General features: G+C 48.5%; 1 protein-coding gene across 1 annotated transcript in view; it reads right to left on the bottom strand.

Moving 5' to 3' along the window:
- LOC119950061 (xanthine dehydrogenase/oxidase-like) overlaps positions 1 to 18,757 on the bottom strand; it is a 53,208-nt gene extending 34,451 nt beyond the window's left edge. The window contains exons 1-12 of the mRNA XM_038772005.1: positions 18,676 to 18,757; positions 11,075 to 11,132; positions 10,565 to 10,661; positions 9,397 to 9,505; positions 5,550 to 5,676; positions 5,215 to 5,276; positions 4,529 to 4,597; positions 4,045 to 4,131; positions 2,677 to 2,818; positions 1,917 to 2,009; positions 1,042 to 1,193; positions 645 to 738 (exon numbers count right to left, since the gene is read on the bottom strand). Coding sequence (XP_038627933.1) covers positions 645 to 738; positions 1,042 to 1,193; positions 1,917 to 2,009; positions 2,677 to 2,818; positions 4,045 to 4,131; positions 4,529 to 4,597; positions 5,215 to 5,276; positions 5,550 to 5,676; positions 9,397 to 9,505; positions 10,565 to 10,661; positions 11,075 to 11,132; positions 18,676 to 18,717 — 1,132 coding nt within the window. The 5' untranslated portion in view covers positions 18,718 to 18,757. The remainder of the gene's footprint in view (positions 1 to 644; positions 739 to 1,041; positions 1,194 to 1,916; positions 2,010 to 2,676; positions 2,819 to 4,044; positions 4,132 to 4,528; positions 4,598 to 5,214; positions 5,277 to 5,549; positions 5,677 to 9,396; positions 9,506 to 10,564; positions 10,662 to 11,074; positions 11,133 to 18,675) is intronic.
- Between the last annotated feature and the right edge of the window lie 1,111 nt (positions 18,758 to 19,868).

The following is a 19,868-nucleotide window of genomic DNA, read 5'->3' as shown; positions in this document are numbered from 1 at the left end:
ACAAGAACACAACTCAGATGGGGGTGAAAGAATCCGTCAGCTCGGCGTCTAACCCCAGACCACGATTTGCGGTGTCTAAGCATTGATGCCCAGGAGAAGTTGAAGTAAAATAAAATGCCCAGCCTGGCCGAGGAAGACCTCTTAGAGTGAACTGGACATAGATCCTCCATCCAAGGATCTCAAAGCACAAGATTCAGTGTCCCTCCACTCCTGGGACAAGCACCTTGCCAGATCACGCAGCCCCTAAAGAAATCTTACTGACAGCAAGAAATTCCACATCCTTCTGGAAGCGAAGGGCCAAGAGGGTTTGAAAGACACACACTGACACTGAAAAGTGCACACTCAAGTCCTTTGGATTTGACACAGGAAGGGTTTTCATTGTTTTAATTCTCCTCCTCCTCCTATCTGTGGCTCTGGGCTAGGCCTGTGACCCCCACGAGAAAATCCGTCCCTGCTGACCTTCCCTTGGTGGGGGCCAACAAGGCCCAGGCTGGGCCCTGAAATCTGCCACAGGCTCAGAGTGGTCTTGAGCGTCTCAGCTCACCCCAACATCAGAAGGACAGATAGACCAGGACCCCCCCTCCACTTCTGCACCCCAAGAAACAGTCAGATCTTCAGCCCAGTGGCAAGCTGACATGACTCACCTTTGGACACCAGCGTCAGTTTGGCTCCGGTCGCCATGAACACGGGGTTGAGGTCTGAATTCGGACTGGCAACGATGATGTTTCCCCCGATCGACTAGGAATGTGGGAGTACAGTATGGAGTCAGGGCTCATCCCTGGGGAATCGGGGTGGGGGCTGGTTGAAGAGTTCAAGGCCATGGGGCCGGTCCACACAGGGAGCCCTGGGGACCCACACTCCAGCTATCCGACCCCCAACACTGAGAGGGCAGCAGCTGCAGAGACACTGAGACCCAATGATGTATGGAGGGAACACAGAATACTCCGGGACAGGAGTTGGTCGTAGGGCTGTAACAAAGCGGTTCTGATTTCCATGCACTAGCCCACAGCCACGCTGTGGAGCACTAGGCTAATTACTCACTGCGACGGATTTGACCTGCTTCCCGGAAAACCAGCGCATCTGCTCCAGAATGCCTTGAAACACCTCCGTCTTGTGGGCAGGGAGCGTGGCCACGGCTGCTGCCAGCGTCTCCTCCATGGAGCTCAGGGTGCAAGAGGCCCCAAAGGAGATGCCTGGGAGCAGAGAGACATTGCCCCCCTTCTGGGCTTCTAGTGCCTCCCACCACCTCCTTCAACCTCACCTCGGCCAGCTGGGGCACGGTAGAGTTTCCAGAAAACTCTCCTGCCTTGAAATGTTCAGGTCTAAACTCTCTCTGGGTACCAGTCAGAGAAAGCCTGGGGTGACTTTCCAACCTATGGTGGGAACACGGAGTTCTTGGGAGGCCCACAAATCCAGAAATAAGGCCCAGGCAGCGTGGCTCAATGGAAAAAGCACTGGCTTTGGAGTCAGAGGTCATGGGTTCAAATCCCGGGCCTGCCAATTGTCAGCTGTGTGACTTTGGGCAAGTCACTAAACTTCTCTGGGTCTCAGTTACCTCACCTGTAAAATGGGGATTAAGAGTGTGAGCCCCACATGGGACAACCTGATCAACTTGTAACCTCCCCAGTGCTTAGAACAGTGCTTTGCACATAGTAAGCACTTAATAAATGCCATCACTATTATTATTATTATTATCCACGGGCTCTTCTAGAGGCCCAGACTCTGGCGAGAGGTAGGTTAACGCAACCCTCCCCCTTTTAGGGCACTGGGGCTACAGTGATCACGAAGTCTAGAGAGTTGTCGTCCAGATGTGTGAGTTTGTGGTCTTGCTCCCATTACACAGAGGAAAGACTGAGACTAGGGGACTTGCCAAAATAGGGGCCTTTCCCAGGGCGCAATGTGGGGCTCTCTCTCACCCTCTGTTCCATGCTCCACAGCATTCAACTCGGGGATCCAGGCTGGGCAAATCATGACTGGGAACACTTTGTTATCAAACTTCATCTCAATCCCTAGAAGGGAAAGAAGCACAAACCCCTTGGGTCTCAGTCACTTCTCGCTGATCCCCTGATTGCCCAGGGCCCACAGTGCTCCAGGCCCAGGACGGGCCACAGATCCCAGACCCTGCCCACAGCACCATGGGGCTCAGGCCTCCCCCTGGGCTCCACTCAAGCTCAGTATCCTCCTGTGTCTCTGCCAGAGCCAGACGTGGCTACCTGAGATGTAGGTTGACTCTGTGGACCTTGCCGGCTCATTGCCCGGAATGCTTACAACTTCCCCATGGGTTAACCTGATCACCTTGTATCCCTCTAGCGCTTAGAACAGTGCTTCACACATGGTAAATGCTTAACAAATGCCATCATTATTATCATTATTATCCAGCACACAGAAGGAACATGAACTGCGGTAGCCTATTGAATGCCAAGAGCCAGTGGGGGCAGACTGGAACTGATCTTGGCCTTCTCTGCTCCCCTCCCCATTTCCTCTTTTCAGCAGCACAGACCTTCTGAGGACACCTGAACATTTAACTTCCCACCCAGCGGTTGGTCATAGAAGTGGCTAGAAAAGGAGCAGAGTTGCTCAAAAGCTCAGTGGGACCATGGGGCTGGCAGAATTGGGGTAACTGGGTTTGGGTAATAGGTGCAACTTTGTGGCTCTGCAGATGAAGTCTTCTCTTACCCACTCTAGTGTTCCCCACAACCAGCACGGCATCCGGGTACTGAGCTTTGAGGTCCAGCAGCTCCTCCAGGGTGGCCGCCTGGATCCATGTCATGCGCTCCCCATGGAAACGAAGCTGCCTCCGAGGGGTGTCTTTGAGCAGCTGGAATGGGATTTCACTGCATTTGGTACTGGCCTTTGGCCAGCTCAGGAATCCCTGATCTTCCATCTGGACCAATTCACCCTGTCTCTAGGTTTTCCCAAGTGTCCTCAGGCCCTCGAGACATCGCCATTTAGTACCCGTCAAGCTTTCACAGGAGGCAGGCTAGAATATGAATGTGAACAAGGCTAGAAGGGTTTTGGGTTATCAGGACTGCAGTTCAAAGGAAGCATTTGTGTAGATAGGAAGTGCTTAGTGTGCAGAAGAAGGATTAAGCAGGAAGACGAGGTAGGAAGAAGGGGGTTTAGGTAGAGAACTGAGACAAAAGATTTTAGGTTCGGTGACAGTTGAGATGGCATTGCAGTGGTGGATTTGAAGATGGAAGCCCTGACGGCAGGAACCCTTCCACAAGAAAGGTTTTGGCCCCAGTGTGCCCAGTGTGTATAGGGGACCAAGAGCAGAGGAGGAGTCAAGAGGGCAGGGAACAGAGAAGTTGGGTGGGGCAAAGGTTGAGAAATATCAGAAGTTATTGGTGGCCCTAGATCAGCTTGAGTTGGGGATGAGACATCCAAGCTGAGAAGGCTGATGGATGGCTGGAAATGCAGGCTGGGCAGATCACAGGTGGGTGATACCATTCATTCATTCATTCAATCATATTTATTGAGCGCTTACTGTGTGCAGAGCACTGTACTAAGCACTTGGGAAGTACAAGTTGGCAACATATAGAGATGGTCCCTACCCAACAACGGGCTCACAGTCTAGAAGGGGGAGATGGACTACCAAACAAAACATGTGGACAGGTGTCAAGTCATCAGAACAAATAGAATTAAAGCTAGATGCACATCATCAACAAAATAAATAGAACAGTAAATATGTACAAGTAAAATAAATAGAGTAATAAATCTGTACAAACATATATGCAGGTGCTGTGGGGAGGGGAAGGAGGTAGGGCTGGGGAAATGGGGAGGAGGAGAGGAAAAAGGGGGCTCAGTCTGGGACACAGAGCTGATTCTTCAGAGATCAGTAGACTCTGGCTACAAATTGACCCTAGGCAAGGAGCAGGGCTGGGAAGGGGTTCCTGCTACTCATTGGCCCCGTGCAGGGAATGGGGTTGGGAAGGAGTTTCTACAGGTACAAGTCTCCCTGGACTGAGTTCCCACTGTCGGAACCACAACCTTCATCCACCCAAGTCCCATAGGCTCATTTCTGTCCCCCGGAAGATTCCCTACCAGCAGCTCCGGTGGGAAGATGGGCTCCTGAGTGGGATCTAAGGGCAGGAATTCCTCAGGATTGAACAAGGATGGCGAGAGTGTGACCTGCCAGAGCGAAAGTGGAGTTAGCGTCCTCGGGTCCAGCTGCCAGTTTGAAATCGATGATCATATATTTCCCACCAAAGACCCACTCTCCTCCCCCACCCCAAAGAAGACCCTGCCCCTACTTAGGCCAGACCTGGAGAAAGAATGTGAGCTTTCTCAGCAGAGCTGGGAAATGATTTAGAAGCCAGTGTTTGACTATTCCCAGCCAGGGCTTAAATTTTTTATTATAATTTATTATTACATAAAACAACAGGGAGCCACCCTGTAGATTCTGCTATTTCCTCTCTCTCCCGGGCCCATCTGGAAGCCTGGCACAGCTGTGCCCTGCCAACGCAGGCAGCCGGGAAACAGCACGGCTTCCTGGCAAGGGGTGCAAGGGAGGGCTGGGTCCACCTACCGTACTCTTTTCCTTTTGGTTCAAGCAGCAGTTTGGGTCCTTCCCCTTTCCCCCACAACATCCTCTGTCCTGAAGAGACAAATAGCCAAATGGGGAAATGGTTATCTGCTTTGGGATTTCTGCCCTGTTACATGGCCCAACCTGACCCCTGTTTTTGGTCTAGAGCAACCAAGAATAAAGGAGAAGAAACCCCCACCCATTCTTCTCCACTCCCCGGCCAGGAATTCCCTGGCACATGTTTTCCCTTTAAGAAAGATTTCCCTCTTGTGAAGCCATTCCTCCTCCCCTCAAACTGCTCTCCCCCAGACTCCGCCCATGGTCTTCTCTCCTTGCTTGCCTTCTGGGGGTCCAGACAAGGGACACCCACCAGGGCTGGTAGAGCCAACTGAGTACTTCCCGTCTGGGTTGAAGCAAATGTTAAAAGTTAGGGCAGCGGGATGGAAAATGTTCCCTCTGTACTCTGCCATTTCTTCCAAATGCCCCAGACACAGAACACATTGGTACAGGTCCCAGGGACTTTGGAAAATTCACCAATGAGAGTATTACCAATTGCAGATATAATTACTTGCTAACCAGAACCTTGACCTTTATCTGAAGCCAAGGAATCCCGCCCCTGCTTTGAGTCCATGCCAGCCTCTCCCCGCGCTGCTGTTGTTGCTCCTGTTGCTGACGATTAAGGTACTTACTTTAGCAAAGGTCCTGAAGCCCTCCAGGATGGGTCTGTATCCCGTGCAGCGGCACAGGTTCCCTGATGGCCCGGGGAAAACACAGATGTTAGTGGAGATGCCAGAGAGGTTGGAGCAGAAAATAGACAGCCCAGACTAGAGAGGGTGGGAGTTTGGACTCTGGAATTGCTAACTTGCTGTCTCTTGGGATTTTCACCATTCTGTCTCCCACTCCAAATCCCGCTTTCTCCCAAGTACTAACTTCCCCTCCTTTGTCAGGAGTTGTTGGATGTTCCTGATTCCAGAAAACTCCCTACAAGTGTCATGGGGCAGCCTCAAGCCCAGGGCCCAGTTACCTTGGAAAGCATCCTCGATCTCCTCCACGGAGGGCTCAGGGTTGTTCCGGAGCAGCGTGTACATGCTCATGACCATGCCCGGGGTGCAGAACCCACACTGGGAGCCGTGGCTTTTGGAAATCCTCTCCTAAAGGAAATCCAAGCAAATGTCCACAATAATCAGGGTCTTAATTCCTAGTATTCCCCAGAACCATCCTTCCATCCAGGGTGACCTTTCAGCAATCCCTTTAGGTGGGGAGGCAGTTCTGAAACAGAACATGGAAATAGGTCATGGAAAAAGAAAGGGAACTATAAGAACTGAAGTAGGCTTGGTACATTTTTATTTTCAGCTGGAGAACTGTTTCAGAGGGAGACTTCCATCAAGCAATGGGATTTGGGAAGTGACGGAGTCTCACCGCCATTGCTCCGTGGAACTGGGGCAATGGAACTATGCTGTCCAAAGCTGAGTTCAGGGCAGCCTGTTCTGAGTGTCCGCTGTCCCACAACAGAATATTTGGGAAGGAAGGCTCAACTTAGAAGCTTTTCCATGTTCAATCATCTACTCTGCCACTGCTTGAAAAAGGGAAGGTATGTTCCCCAATTTGCAAGACAGAAACACGATGCTAAAGAAACTAATTCCTTCTTTCATCTGCAGGTTTCAAAGCAAGACATAAACCCTAATTAGTGCTCAGTCTGCAGAGAGGTGAGCTTGAGGAGCCCCCTTTTTCTGATGACGAAGCTGAACTATGAGGAGGTAAAGAAGCATTACTGGGACCCCCAGTCAGCAGTGTCTGTGCCTGGATTAAACCTCAAGTAAAGCCTCTCCCAAGTCAGCAGTTTAGTGAAGCATCAGAAAGGAAGTTTTCCAGGGAACTGGGACTGTGTTTCCCTCGGCATCCTGTGGCAGGATGGACTGCAGAGTGGCTGAGGAACCAGGCTTCCCTGAACACATGGGGAGCAATGCCAGGGGCTGCCTAAAAGCACATCCAGCCACAAAGCAAGGGGATGGCTTCCATGGGCCCAGCTGATTGGTACTAGTGGTTACTGCAAGGCCACACTTGCACACATGGAAAATTACCTGTCCTCAATGGAATTATCTTTAAATTCAAAGAGGATGTGGAAGGAGATGCAGACAGGCAGAGGACAGAGGCACAGAGTTTGTGCTGGGGGTGGTGAGGGGGATAGAGGGGACAGGCAGAAGGGGAGTTTCTAGGTCAGAATTGCTGAGCTTTGGGCCTGGTTCTGACAGGATTTGTGGTGGAGGAAAAAGTCTCATAACTGATCTGAGCTTTGCGTTAACCAAATGAATGACAGTGAAGGCTCATCGATCAATCAATCAATCAATTGTATTTATTAAGCACTTACTGTATGCAGAGTTGACCCCCCCCCTTGACCCCACCTCACCTTCTAGTTATCGTCCCATATCCCTCCTACCATTCCTTTCCAAACTCCTTGAACGAGTTGTCTACACGCGCTGCCTAGAATTCCTCAACAACAACTCTCTCCTCGACCCCCTCCAGTCTGGCTTCCGTCCCCTTCATTCCACAGAAACTGCCCTCTCAAAGGTCACCAATGACCTCCTGCTTGCCAAATCCAACGGCTCATATTCTGTCCTAATCCTCCTCGACCTCTCAGCTGCCTTTGACACTGTGGACCACCCCCTTCTCCTCAACACGCTATCTGACCTTGGCTTCACAGACTCCGTCCTCTCCTGGTTCTCCTCTTATCTCTCCGGTCGTTCTTTCTCAGTCTCTTTTGCAGGCTCCTCCTCCCCCTCCCATCCTCTTACTGTGGGGGTTCCCCAAGGTTCAGTGCTTGGTCCCCTTCTGTTCTCAATCTACACTCACTCCCTTGGTGACCTCATTCGCTCCCACGGCTTCAACTATCATCTCTACGCTGATGACACCCAGATCTACATCTCTGCCCCTGCTCTCTCCCCCTCCCTCCAGGCTCGCATCTCCTCCTGCCTTCAGGACATCTCCATCTGGATGTCCGCCCGCCACCTAAAGCTCAACATGTCGAAGACTGAGCTCCTTGTCTTCCCTCCCAAACCTTGTCCTCTCCCTGACTTTCCCATCTCTGTTGACTGCACTACCATCCTTCCCGTCTCACAAGCCCGCAACCTTGGTGTCATCCTCGACTCCGCTCTCTCATTCACCCCTCACATCCAAGCCGTCACCAAAACCTGCCGGTCTCAGCTCCGCAACATTGCCAAGATCCGCCCTTTCCTCTCCATTCAAACTGCTACCCTGCTCATTCAAGCTCTCATCCTATCCCGTCTGGACTACTGCACTAGCCTTCTCTCTGATCTCCCATCCTCGTGTCTCTCTCCACTTCAATCCATACTTCATGCTGCTGCCCGGATTATCTTTGTCCAGAAACGCTCTGGACATATTACTCCCCTCCTCAAAAACCTCCAATGGCTACCGATCAATCTGCGCATCAGGCAGAAACTCCTCACCCTGGGCTTCAAGGCTCTCCATCACCTCGCCCCCTCCTACCTCACCTCCCTTCTCTCCTTCTACTGCCCAGCCCGCAACCTCCGCTCCTCTACCGCTAATCTCCTCACTGTACCTCGTTCTCGCCTGTCCCGCCGTCGACCCCCGGCCCACGTCATCCCCCGGGCCTGGAATGCCCTCCCTCTGCCCCTCCACCAAGCTAGCTCTCTTCCTCCCTTCAAGGCCCTGCTGAGAGCTCACCTCTTCCAGGAGGCCTTCCCAGACTGAGCCCCTTCCTTCCTCTCCCCCTCGTCCCCCTCTCCATCCCCCCATCTTACCTCCTTCCCTTCCCCACAGCACCTGTGTATATGTATATATGGTTGTACATATTTATTACTCTATTTATTTATTTTACTTGTACATTTCTATCCTATTTATTTTATTTTGTTGGTATGTTTGGTTCTGTTCTCTGTCTCCCCCTTTTAGACTGTGAGCCCACTGTTGGGTAGGGACTGTCTCTATGTGTTGCCAATTTGTACTTCCCAAGCGCTTAGTACAGTGCTCTGCAAATAGTAAGTGCTCAATAAATACGATTGATTGATTGATTGATTGAGTTCTGTAATGAGCACTTGGGAGAGTACAATATAATAAAGTTGGTAGACCGATTTCCTGCCCGTAAAGAGCTTACAGACTAGAGAGCACATTAAGGGTTCCCAGAGACACCGAGAGCCCAGTGAGATTAATAAAGAGTATCAAGATCTAGTGAAACGATCAAGGGCCCGAAAGTCAGAGTACTTGGGTTCTAATCCTGTCTCTATCACTTACCTGCTGTGTGATCATGGGTAAATCACTTAACTCCTCTGTGCTTCAGGTTCCTCATCTGGAAAAATGGAGGCTAAATATCTGTTCTGCCTCCACTTTAGACTGTGAAGCCCACAAAGAATGGGGACTATGTCCATCCTAATTAACTTGTAGCTACCACAGGGCTTAGCCAAGGGCTTCACACATACTAAATGCTTAACAAATAGCACTATTATTACTATTATAAGGGTCTTGGAGGACCTAGGAAGAAAGGCCATGGGGTTTGGAACAAAGGGTTATATCTTCATTGAATGACTCTGGCTCACAATCATTCATGCTTATCATAATCGAGGAGACACACAGAAACCACCAACCCTGCCTTTCTCTAAGAAGAGCCAAGGGCTCTGCAGGCACGATCTCAGGCAGGCTCCCAGCATCCCTGGGAGGTTGACTGGCAGGGGACATTTTGTCAATGGGGAAACAGCCCCAGTGAAAGTAGGTAATCTTCTTAATAGACCAGGAAAAGCAAGGGAGTCCAGAGTGAGATACAGTTCCCCATGGAGGCTCCCACCCTAAGAACTTTGCAACTCCCCATTTGGTTTTCAGATCCAAATCCCAGCCTAGCTCACCTGCACGGGATGCATTTTAGTCTTGGTGCTTCCGATCCCTTCCACAGTCGTCACGGCGACATGGTGCAGGGCGCAGATGGGGGCCAGGCAAGCATTGACAGAGAAGTGGCTGGACACCAGGCTAAGGGAGGCTTGTTGCCATTGATTTTTCAATCACCCACACTGGCCAGAGAGAAGAGGCCACCACAGATTTGAATGACACCATTAGAGTTCCCCGACCCGCTCACCACAATTCCCCATCGTCTACTTCGCAATTTGCCGATCGTCCTCACCACAGTTCCCTGATCTTGCCGTGACCCTTGTACAATGCAGAACACCCCAGTTTGTCCCAATTCACTCCCAGCCTGTGATACAGAATGTGAGAGCCTCACAGTCCTCGACTTCACTGAAGGGAGCAAGAAAGGAAGGAAGGGAAAGTTCCTGCCAGACCTCTGGTACTTGGAACCGATCCTGCCCTCTTCGTCAACAGCATTTGTTGAGCACCTACTGAGCGCTAGACATTGGATCAAGTGATCGAGGGAGTGCAACAGTAGCAAGACACAAGTTCTCTGCAGCATGGCATAGTGGATACAGCATGGGCGTGGGAGTCAGAAGGTCACGGGTTCTGAGCCCAGATCTGCCACTTGTCTGCTGTGTGACCTTGAGCAAGTCACTTCACTTCTCTGTGCCTCAGTTACATCATCTGTAAAATGGGGATTGAGACCGTGTGCCCCATGTGGGCCAGGGACTGTGTCCAACCCGATTTCCTTGTATCCACCCCAGCACTTAGTACAGTGCTTGGCACGTAATAAATACCATAACAAATACCATAATTATTATTATTATTATTATTCTCTGCCTTCAAGCTTGAAATGTTCTGTGTCTGAGCTCCTCATTGTCCCTTACTGGGGCCCTCCCTGTTTGACCTTCTAACCTGACTCCATTTCTGCCCTCATCCCTATGAGAAGGGAAGCATGAAAATCACAAGGTCAGAAGGAACCCTCGGGCCCCTGCCCAGACACTACAGAGGGTGTTGATATAATCAGCTTCACCAACCCCAGCCAGGATCCATATCTGCTCAGGAGCAAGAGCACTGCTGTTATTTTTACACAAACACACATACACACACAAAAAAAAAATAATAATCCTGTTATGTAGAAGTTGTACATGAAACCACTGCAAAGGATACACGACTCTGTTCTGCATTCGGTCAAACTTGGACAGCATCACAGTGCAGGCCCCACAGACTCCTGTTCCACAGCCCAGTTTGGTCCCATTCAGACCCACTAGATAACATGGTTAAGGAGAGGAGACTTGAGGCTAGAGGAGGGAGATTCCTGCGGTGAGAACTTTCTGTCCATCTACAGAGTTGTGTCTGTTCAAGACGCTCCTTCTCTTTGGGAATTGGATGAGAGAATTCACTCCAGTTCTCTGCTGGGGTTCAGTCTCAAGGAATGAGACTCTGATCTGCTCTAATCTCCCCTCCAGGCCCTGGAGTCCCTAGTTAGACTGGGGAAATACAAGATGGCATACCCCACCCACCAAGGCCCAGTCCAGGCCCAGACCCAACTCTGGGAAAAATCCCTCTAAACCCAGCCTGAATTTGTTCAAAAATCCTGGACCACAGTACCCTGCCCTCCCCCTCAAAACACCCCCTTCTTCCCAGCCAGCTTTCCTCCTCTTCAGGCTGTGTGGATACGCTTTCTGCGAAGGTAAACCAACAGTGTTGTTTCTGGCTCTGCATTCTTCTCCACCACCTGAGATGACAGAAAGAGAAGGGGTCACATACATATACCTAAATCTGTTGTAGGGGGAGTCCCCTTTCACTGAGATGGCCCGGGCCTGGGCCCATCCCCCTAAATGAAGGAGAGTGCTGTAAGGTGGGGAGGGGCTGCTTGACCTGGAGCAGTCTGGTGTAACCTGGGGTAATCAGGAGCTAAGCCTGGACCAGAGACCTCCAGTCTACCCAAAGTGCTGAGATAGGTGGATGGAATGGATCCAGGCATGATTTATTTATCAGATTTTTTGATTTGCTACTACTTCCTGCAATATTGCCACTTTGGACCTCATAAAAATAATAATAATAATAATAATAATAATGGCATTTATTAAGCGGTTACTATTTGCAAAGCACTGTCCTAAGTGCTGGGGAGGTTACAAGGTGATCAGGTTGTCCCACGTCGGGCTCACACTCTTAATCCCCATTTTACAGATGAGGTAACTGAGGCCCAGAGAAGTGAAGTGACTTGCCCAAAGTCACACAGCTGACAATTGGTGGAGCCGGGATTCGAACCCATGATCTCTAACTCCAAAGCCCGGGCTCTTTCCACTGAGCCACGCTGCTTCTCTCGTGTGCTTCTCATACAACCTCATGTGTTCCTCACTGTTTTCCCCAGGTTTATTTTTAAAACCGTCAGTCAATCTTATTTATTGAGTGTTTACTATGTGCAAAGCACTGTACTAAACCCTTGAGAGAGTACAATATAGCATTAGTCAAATTCCCTGCACACAATGAACTTACAGTCTAGAGGGGGAGACAGACATTAAAGTGAATAAATAAATGAATAAATAAATTACAAACCTCCTCAGTGAAACCCTCTGCCACCTTTATTTCTTCCAGTTCAGCCCGCTTTGCCTGCAGAGGTCATCTCTGCTGTCTGGCACCAGGCTCATAATAATAATAATAATAATAATAATGGCATTTATTAAGCACTTACTATGTACAAAGCACTGTTCTAAGCCCAGGGAAGGTTACAAGGAGATCAGGTTGTCCCACGGGGGGGGCTCACAGTCTTAATCCCCATTTTACAAATGAGGTAACTGAGGCACAGAGAAGTTAAGTGACTTGCCCAAAGTCACACAACTGACAATTGGTGAAGCCGGGATTTGAACCCGTGACCCCTGACTCCAAAGCCCGTGCTCTTTCCACTGAGCCACGCTGATTCTCATGCATATGGAACCTGCCCCGACAGTTATTCCCACCTGTCCCACGGTGGTGGGCTCTGGGACACACCACAGGATTCCTCTCAAAGTGACTTGTGGGTTTCTGCTGGTGTTTTGAGTTTAGCAACTAAATCAGTGTCTGGGTCTTCTAGACTGTGAGACCGTTGTTGGGCAGGGACCGTCCCTATATGTTGCCTACTTGTACTTCCCAAGCGCTTAGTACAGTGCTCTGAACACAGTAAGTGCTCAGTAAATATGATTGAATGAATGAATAGATAGGGTAGAAATTAAGCTGTGAGCTAAGGTTACTAGTCACGAGCTTGAGTTTAGTTTTTCCAGGTTTTGAAATCATGAGGCAGATAAGATGGCTTCGAGCACCTTGTAGACCTCTTTGTCCGCTCTCCCCGTCTAGTCCTTCCTGCTTGTGTTCTGCCGGGGAATAGGGTGGCCATGTGTCCAGTTTTGTACTGAACTGTCTGATTTTCAGCTGGTCTGTCTCCTACCAGTTTGGATGCAACACATGGCCCCTTTCTTTTCTTTTTTTAATGACATTTGTTAAGCACTTACTATGTATCAGCACTGTTCTAAGGGCTAAGGTCGATAGAAGATAATCATCATCAATAGTATTTATTGAGCGCTTACTATTTCAGAGAACTGTGTAAAGCACTGGGGAGAGTACATTGCAACAGCGTCGGCAGACATGTTCCCTATCCATGGTGAATTTATTGGACATAGTTCCTGTCTCATATAGGGATCACAGCCTAAGGATTTGATTCCCATTTTACAAGGTCACCCAGCAGACAGTGGTAGAGCCAGGATTAGAAACCAGGTCCTCTGACTCTTAGGGCCATGTTCTTTCCCATAGGCCATGCTGCTTCTCTTTCTGTCTGATATTTTGATTTTTATTTGTGTATCCAGGCTCCCTCCATTTCAGCTTCTTCTGCCAATTTTCGGAGCTTGGAAATGGTGATTGTCAAGTGAACCCAACGACTCTTCAAGTGAACCCACTGACTCTAGAGTAGAAGGGTGGCCTCGCAGCTAAAGCCCAGGCATGAGAGTCAGAAGAACCTGGGTTCTAACCTCAGCTCTGCCATTTGTCTTCTGTGTGGCCTTGGTCAGCTCAGTTCACTTCTCTGTGCCCCAGTTACCTCATCTGTAAAATGAGGATTAAGACTCTGGCCCCACATGGCCACCCCAGTGCTTAGTACAGGGCCTAGCACATAGTAAACACTTAAGTGCCACAATTATTATTATCATTCTTATTATAGACTAAGCTTGAGGATTTCCACAGGTTCTGTTTGATATCATTACATGACATTGTGTAACATGTATAACACACACAGTGTAATATGTCTGTTTCTTCCCCACTGCCAGTATTTGCAAGGGTTCCACAGTGCTTTTCTGAACTTTGTTCTACAGAATGTTAATGAAACATGATCCTTCAAAATGATCCCAGTGAACAGCGGTTTTGGGGCTCATCCCACCTGGTCTCAGTAAACTTCATATTGCTCTAGACTGGCAGCTCATTATGAGCAGGAAATGTGTTTTCTAATTCTGTTGTACTCTCCCAAGCGCTTAGTATGTGCTCAGAACATAGTAAATGCTCAAGCAATCAATTGTATTTATTAAGCACTTCCTGCAGCCAAGGCATTGTACTTAGCAATTGGGAGAGTATAATGCAGCAATATAACAGATTCGTTTCCTGCCCATAACAAGCTTACAGTCTAGAGTGGGAGATAGGCATTAATATAAATAAGTCACAGAAATGTACATAAGTGCTATGGGACTGGGCAGGGGTGGTGAATAAAGGGAGCAAGTTCAGGGCAAGGTGATTGCTCCCTCAGTAAGTACCACTAATAAATACCATACCTGCTCAGTAAATGCCATCGATTGATTAACTGAGGTCCCTGAACTTTCCAAGAGGGAGTGGGGAGGGGTGGTACCAGAAAAGGGGAAGGAGGGGCTCTCAGGTGAAAGTCATGTGAAGTGACCTTGACCATCCCAGGTCCCTCCCAAGGTGAGAAGGTCTTATGACCCTGCCTTTCCCAGCAGCAGTTCATTCATTCAATCATATTTATTGAGCACTTACTATGTGCAGAGCACTGTATTAAGCACTAAGGAAAGTACAATACAATAAACTGTGACATTCCCTGCTCACAACGAGCTTACAGTCTAGAGGGGGAAACGCATCAATACAAATAAATAAAATTACAGGTATGTACATAAGAAACAGAAGGCTGGGAGGTCAGAAGGAGATTGATGCAGTAATCCAGGTGGGTTAGGATGAGTGATTGTATTGATGTGGTAGAGAGGAATGGGCGGATTTTATCGATGTTGTGTAGGTGGGACTGACAAGATTTGGTGACATTGAATATGTGGGTTGAATGATGGAGAGGAGTCAAGGATAACGCTAAGGTCACAGGCTTGGGAGAAAAGAAGGATGGAATAGTCGGGGAGACAGTGATGGAATAGTCTGGGAAGGACAGGGTTGGGTGGGAAGATAAGGAGCTCTGTTTTGGACATGTTAAGTTTGAGTTTCCACCTGCAGCCCAAGCTGGGCAATGTCGCGGCTGCTGTTCATGAATCAGGCTGCCACAGAGAATAAGTTTCGCTCCAGGGAAATGGTGGAGGTAGAGAAATGGAGAGTAGAGGCAGGCAGGCAGAGAAGAAAATTAACTTTGACTCTCCTTGCAGTTTCAAGTATTTGGGAACTGACTAATATTTGTTAAGAGTTTACTGTGTGCTAAGCACTGCCAAGCGCTGGGAAGGATACAAGGAAATAGAGTAGTACATAGTCCCTGTCCCAGGTGGGGCTCACAGTTTCAATCCCCATTTTACAGATGAGGTAACTGAGGAACAGAGAAGTGAAGTGACTGGTCCAAGGTCACACATCGGACAAGTGGCGGATCAGGATTAGAACCCATGACCCTCTGACTCCCAGGCTTCTGGGAGTCCGCTTTTTTTAGTAGGAAACTGCTGCCTTTCATCTCTTTCGGAAGCGTGAGTCAGCCAGTCATCAGTTTGTGCTGAATACTGTCCTGGGCGCTGGAGAAGTTGCATGCAAACTTCAACATCTCCGAGTTTTTAATGAATTCCCAAATACTTGAAAATTTCAGTTCAGAAGATTAACCTACTCATCTGGCCACTGGAAGGAGACAGACTACAACGGGGTTTGGAGAGACTTGGGAGAAAGGGGCAGAATGGTTGGGCTTTAGTGATTACATCACATGATGGGGGAAGGAGGTTGGGGGCAGCTCCAAGTAAAAAAGTAATTCCACCCTTTCGCCTCCAGATTGATAGGCTTGGAATTCCTTCATTCAATCGTATTTATTGAGTGCTTACTGTGTGCAGAGCACTGTACTAAGCCCTTGGGAAATACAAGTTGGCAACATATAGAGACGGGCCCTGCCCAACAACGGGCTCACAGTCTAGAAGAGGGAGGGCTCCTGGGCAACTTCAGAAGCCCAAAACACGATTGTCGCGCAAATCACATCCCTTCTGATACTGGCCAAGTACTGTGACAGGGGTGTGATTTGCATGACAATCCCGTTGTCGATTTAGGAGGTTGTCTGGACGTCCTATCAAGCCTATCAACCTGGAAGCTAAGGGGTTAAATTACACTCCTCCCTTAATATGATGTAATCCCCCTTCACATCTGCTCCCCTCCCCTTGCAGAATTTTGTTCCTCGCTAGCTCCAGTTTTAGAATGAGTCAGACACCTGTAACGAAATTTTCAAGCATTTGGAAATTAATTAAAGTCTGGCTTCTACAGATTATCAGTTGTTTTATCCTGATTCCTTGCTTCTCTCTCACTACACCCTAGCTAACAATCCCACTCCCACCTCCACCCCGACCAACGATGATTTCCCAAGCATTTAGTGCAATGCTCTGCACTCCGTAAGTGCTCATTAAATTAGACTGATAATCATAATAATAGTGATGGTACTTGTTAAGCACTTACTATGTGCCGAGCACTGTTCTAAGCACTGGGGTAGATACAAGGTAATCAGTTGTCCCACGTGGGACTCATAGTCATCCTCATTTTACAGATGAGGTAACTGAGACACAGAGAAGTTAAATGACTTGCCCGAAGTCACACAGCTGCTAAATGGTGGAGCCGGGATTAGAACCCATGACCTCTGACTCCCAAGCCCGGGCTCTTTCCACTAAGCCACGTTGTGGGTTGGGGACATATCTACCAACTCTGTTATATTGTACCCTCCCAAGCCCTTACTACAGAGCTCTGCGCACAGTAAGCATTCAAAAATTCATTCATTCCATCGTATTTGTTGAGGGCTTACTGTGTGCAGAGCACTGTACTAAGTGTGTTGGAGACTACAATATACCAATAAACTGACACATTCCCTACCCACAATGAACTCAGTAACATTGATGATGACTGACATGAAACTCAGTGACTGCTTTTATCAATTATTTTATCATCATGAGGAAACTGAGGCACAAAGGAGCTAAGTGATCTTCTCCTTGCTTCTCTCTCACTGCACCCCAGCTAGCCCCCACCACAGACCAGGTGGGGTAACTCCATAAACTGAAAATTAAAGGGATCATCTCGAAGGATCTCGCTTCATTCATAATTGATGTCATCCTTGACCCCGCTCTCTCGTTCATCCCACACATCCAATCCATCACCAAAACCTGCCGGTCTCATCTCCATAAGGTGCCAAGATCCACCCTTTCCTCTCCATCCAAACCACTACCTTGCTGGTTCAATCTCTCATCCTATTCCAACTGGATTACTGCATCAGCCTCCTCTCTGATCTCCCATTCTCCTGTCTCTCCCCGCTCCAGTCTATACTTCACTCTGCTGCCCAGATTATCTCTGTACAGAAATGCTCTGAGCATGTCACTCCCCTCCTCAAAACTCTCCAGCAGCTGCCTGTCAACCTACGAATCGAGCAAAAACTCCTCACTTTCGGCTTCAAGGCTGTCCATCACCTTGCCCCCTCCTACCTCACCTCCCTTCTCTCCTTCTCCAGCCCAGCCCGCACCCTCCGCTCCTCTGCCGCCGCTCACCTCCTCACTGGGCCTTGTTCTCGCCTGTCCCGCCATCGACCCCCGGCCCACGTCCTTTTCCCCTGGCCTGGAATGCCCTCCCTCCACACATCTGCCAAGCCAGGTCTCTTCCTCCCTTCAAAGCCCTACCGAGAGCTCACCTCCTCCAAGAGGCCTTCCCAGACTGAGCCCCCTTTTTCCTCTCCTCCTCCCCATCCCCCCTGCCCTACCTCCTTCCCCTCCCCATGGTACCTGTGTATATGTTTGTGCAGATTTATTACTCTATTCGTTTTACTTGTACATATTTACTATTCTACTGATTTTGTTAATGATGTGCATCTAGCTTTAATTCTATTTATTTTGTCGACTTGATACCTGTCCACATGTTTTGTTTTGTTGTCTGTCTCCCTCTTCGAGACTGTGAGCCCGTTGTTGGGTAGGGACCGTCTCCATATGTTGCCAACTTGTACTTCCCGAACGCTTAGTACATGCTCTGCACACAGTAAGTGCTCAATAAATACGATTGAGTGAATGAATGAAATTCACCCTGTCCTCTTTTTTCCAACTCATTTTGTTCCTTCTCCCATTCCAGCACACTGCCCTTCCTCTTTTTGGTGCAGGTGATACCCTGTAAGCTTGCCCTGACTGAGCTGTCCTTGCAGAGTTGTTCCCTGTTGGCTTCTTTTACTTGTGATTTTCCTCCTTCCCATATTGGCTATAAAAGACCTCAGGAGTCAAATGAGCAAATGGATTACAAAGAGCATTTAGGACCACACTTCATTGAAATGATGACATCGTCAAGGACACCTCTGGAGTCTGACTTTGAGTAGAAAAATCCAGGAGACAGGGCTGAAATTCAGCTGGGTCTGCACCCGAGGTTTAAAGGAGGAAAATGAAAACCTCTAAGAATGCCAGGGTTGCCTACTGGCAAAAGAAGCAATCTCAGAATCTTCTGATCAGGGCTGGGTCAATCTTGCTTCTTGCTAGTTCTAAAAACATGAAAAAGGGCAGGTGTCCTTGGGGACAATATGCCCGTGAACAGATAACCCTAGTGTGATCCTGGGCTCCTGGGTACAGGAAGTTGTTTCGGGGTCGAAACTTTTTGTGGGGAAATGCAGAGTGTCAATCATTCAAGCAATTAATCACATTTATTGAGTGAGTATCTGTGCGAAGAGCACTGTACTAAGCACTTGGGAGAGTACGACAATATAACAGACACGTTCCCTGCCCTCAGTTTAGAGGGAGAAACCTACATTACAGCTTACAGTCTAGCGGGGGGAGACAGACATTAATATAAGTAAATAAAATACGGTTATGTACATAAAATGCTGTGGTGTCCCCTACCTTCTTGCCGTTCACAAAGAAAACCAGCTCATTCGCCGCCATCCTCACAGACTCGGTTCAAAAGCTGCAGGAAGTTCTCGCTTGAGGGCTGTGGACGAATAGTAACGTGAACATGTGATGCTCAAGTTAAAATGAAACTGAACCGTCCAATTGGATCCAAGTAATCGACTGCATAAAGAGTTGGCAAGCATTTGCACATATTGTGAAATCTCAGTTAAATTCTAGTAGTTCCACACAGTCTACCCACATCAGAAGAGCATGTATCAAAAAAATGAGGTAACGTCAGTTATCAGGAATATTGGTTTTCACATTTTCTTCATCCCACTAAAAAATACTATTATTTTTTACTTTCTTTTGGCCCCTATATATTCACTGCTTCTAGGTTCTCATTCATTCATTCATTCATTCAATCATTTTTGTTGAGGGCTTACTGTGTGTAGAGCACGGTAGTAAGCGCTTGGGAGAGTATAATACAACGATAGACACATTCCCTGCCCACAATGAGCTTACAGTCTAGAGATGAAGAGACGGGCATTATTGTAAATAAATGAATTACAAATATGTACATAAGTGCTGTGGGGTTGGGAGGGGAGATAAACAAAGAAGCAGCATGGCTCAGTGGAAAAGAGCCCGGGCTTTGGGGTCAGAGGTCATGGGTTCAAATTCCGGCTCTGCCAATTGTCAGCTGTGTGACTTTGGGCAAGTCACTTCACTTCTCTGGGCCTCAGTTCCCTCATCTGTAAAATGGGGATTAAGACTGTGAGCCCCTCATGGGACAACCTGATCACCTTGTAACCTCCCCAGCGCTTAGAACAGTGCTTTGCACATAGTAAGCGCTTAATAAATGCCACCATTATTATTATTATTATTAACAAAGGGAGCAAGCCAGGGTGATGCAGAAGGGAGTGGGAGAAGAGGAAAGGGAGGCTTAGTCAGGGAAGGCCTCTTGGAAGAGATGTGCCTTCAATAAGGCTTTGAAAATGGGGAGAGTCATTGTCGGATGAGTGTCTGCCCCTCCTCACCCCCTGCCCTCCGGACTAATTTTTTTGACTACTAGAATCCACCATAAGTGCTTGTTTCACTTACATTCCTGATTTCTGTTCCCTGTTCACAGGCCCCTGGGAGGTGGGTCATTTTCCAAATCAAAGGGAGCCTCACTGAAGGATTTGTGTAATTCGGGGCTCAAGCAAGAA

The sequence above is a fragment of the Tachyglossus aculeatus genome, chromosome X1 (genome assembly GCF_015852505.1).
Source record: "Tachyglossus aculeatus isolate mTacAcu1 chromosome X1, mTacAcu1.pri, whole genome shotgun sequence".
Taxonomy (NCBI): domain Eukaryota; kingdom Metazoa; phylum Chordata; class Mammalia; order Monotremata; family Tachyglossidae; genus Tachyglossus; species Tachyglossus aculeatus.
This window is presented reverse-complemented; position numbering and strand designations above follow the sequence as displayed.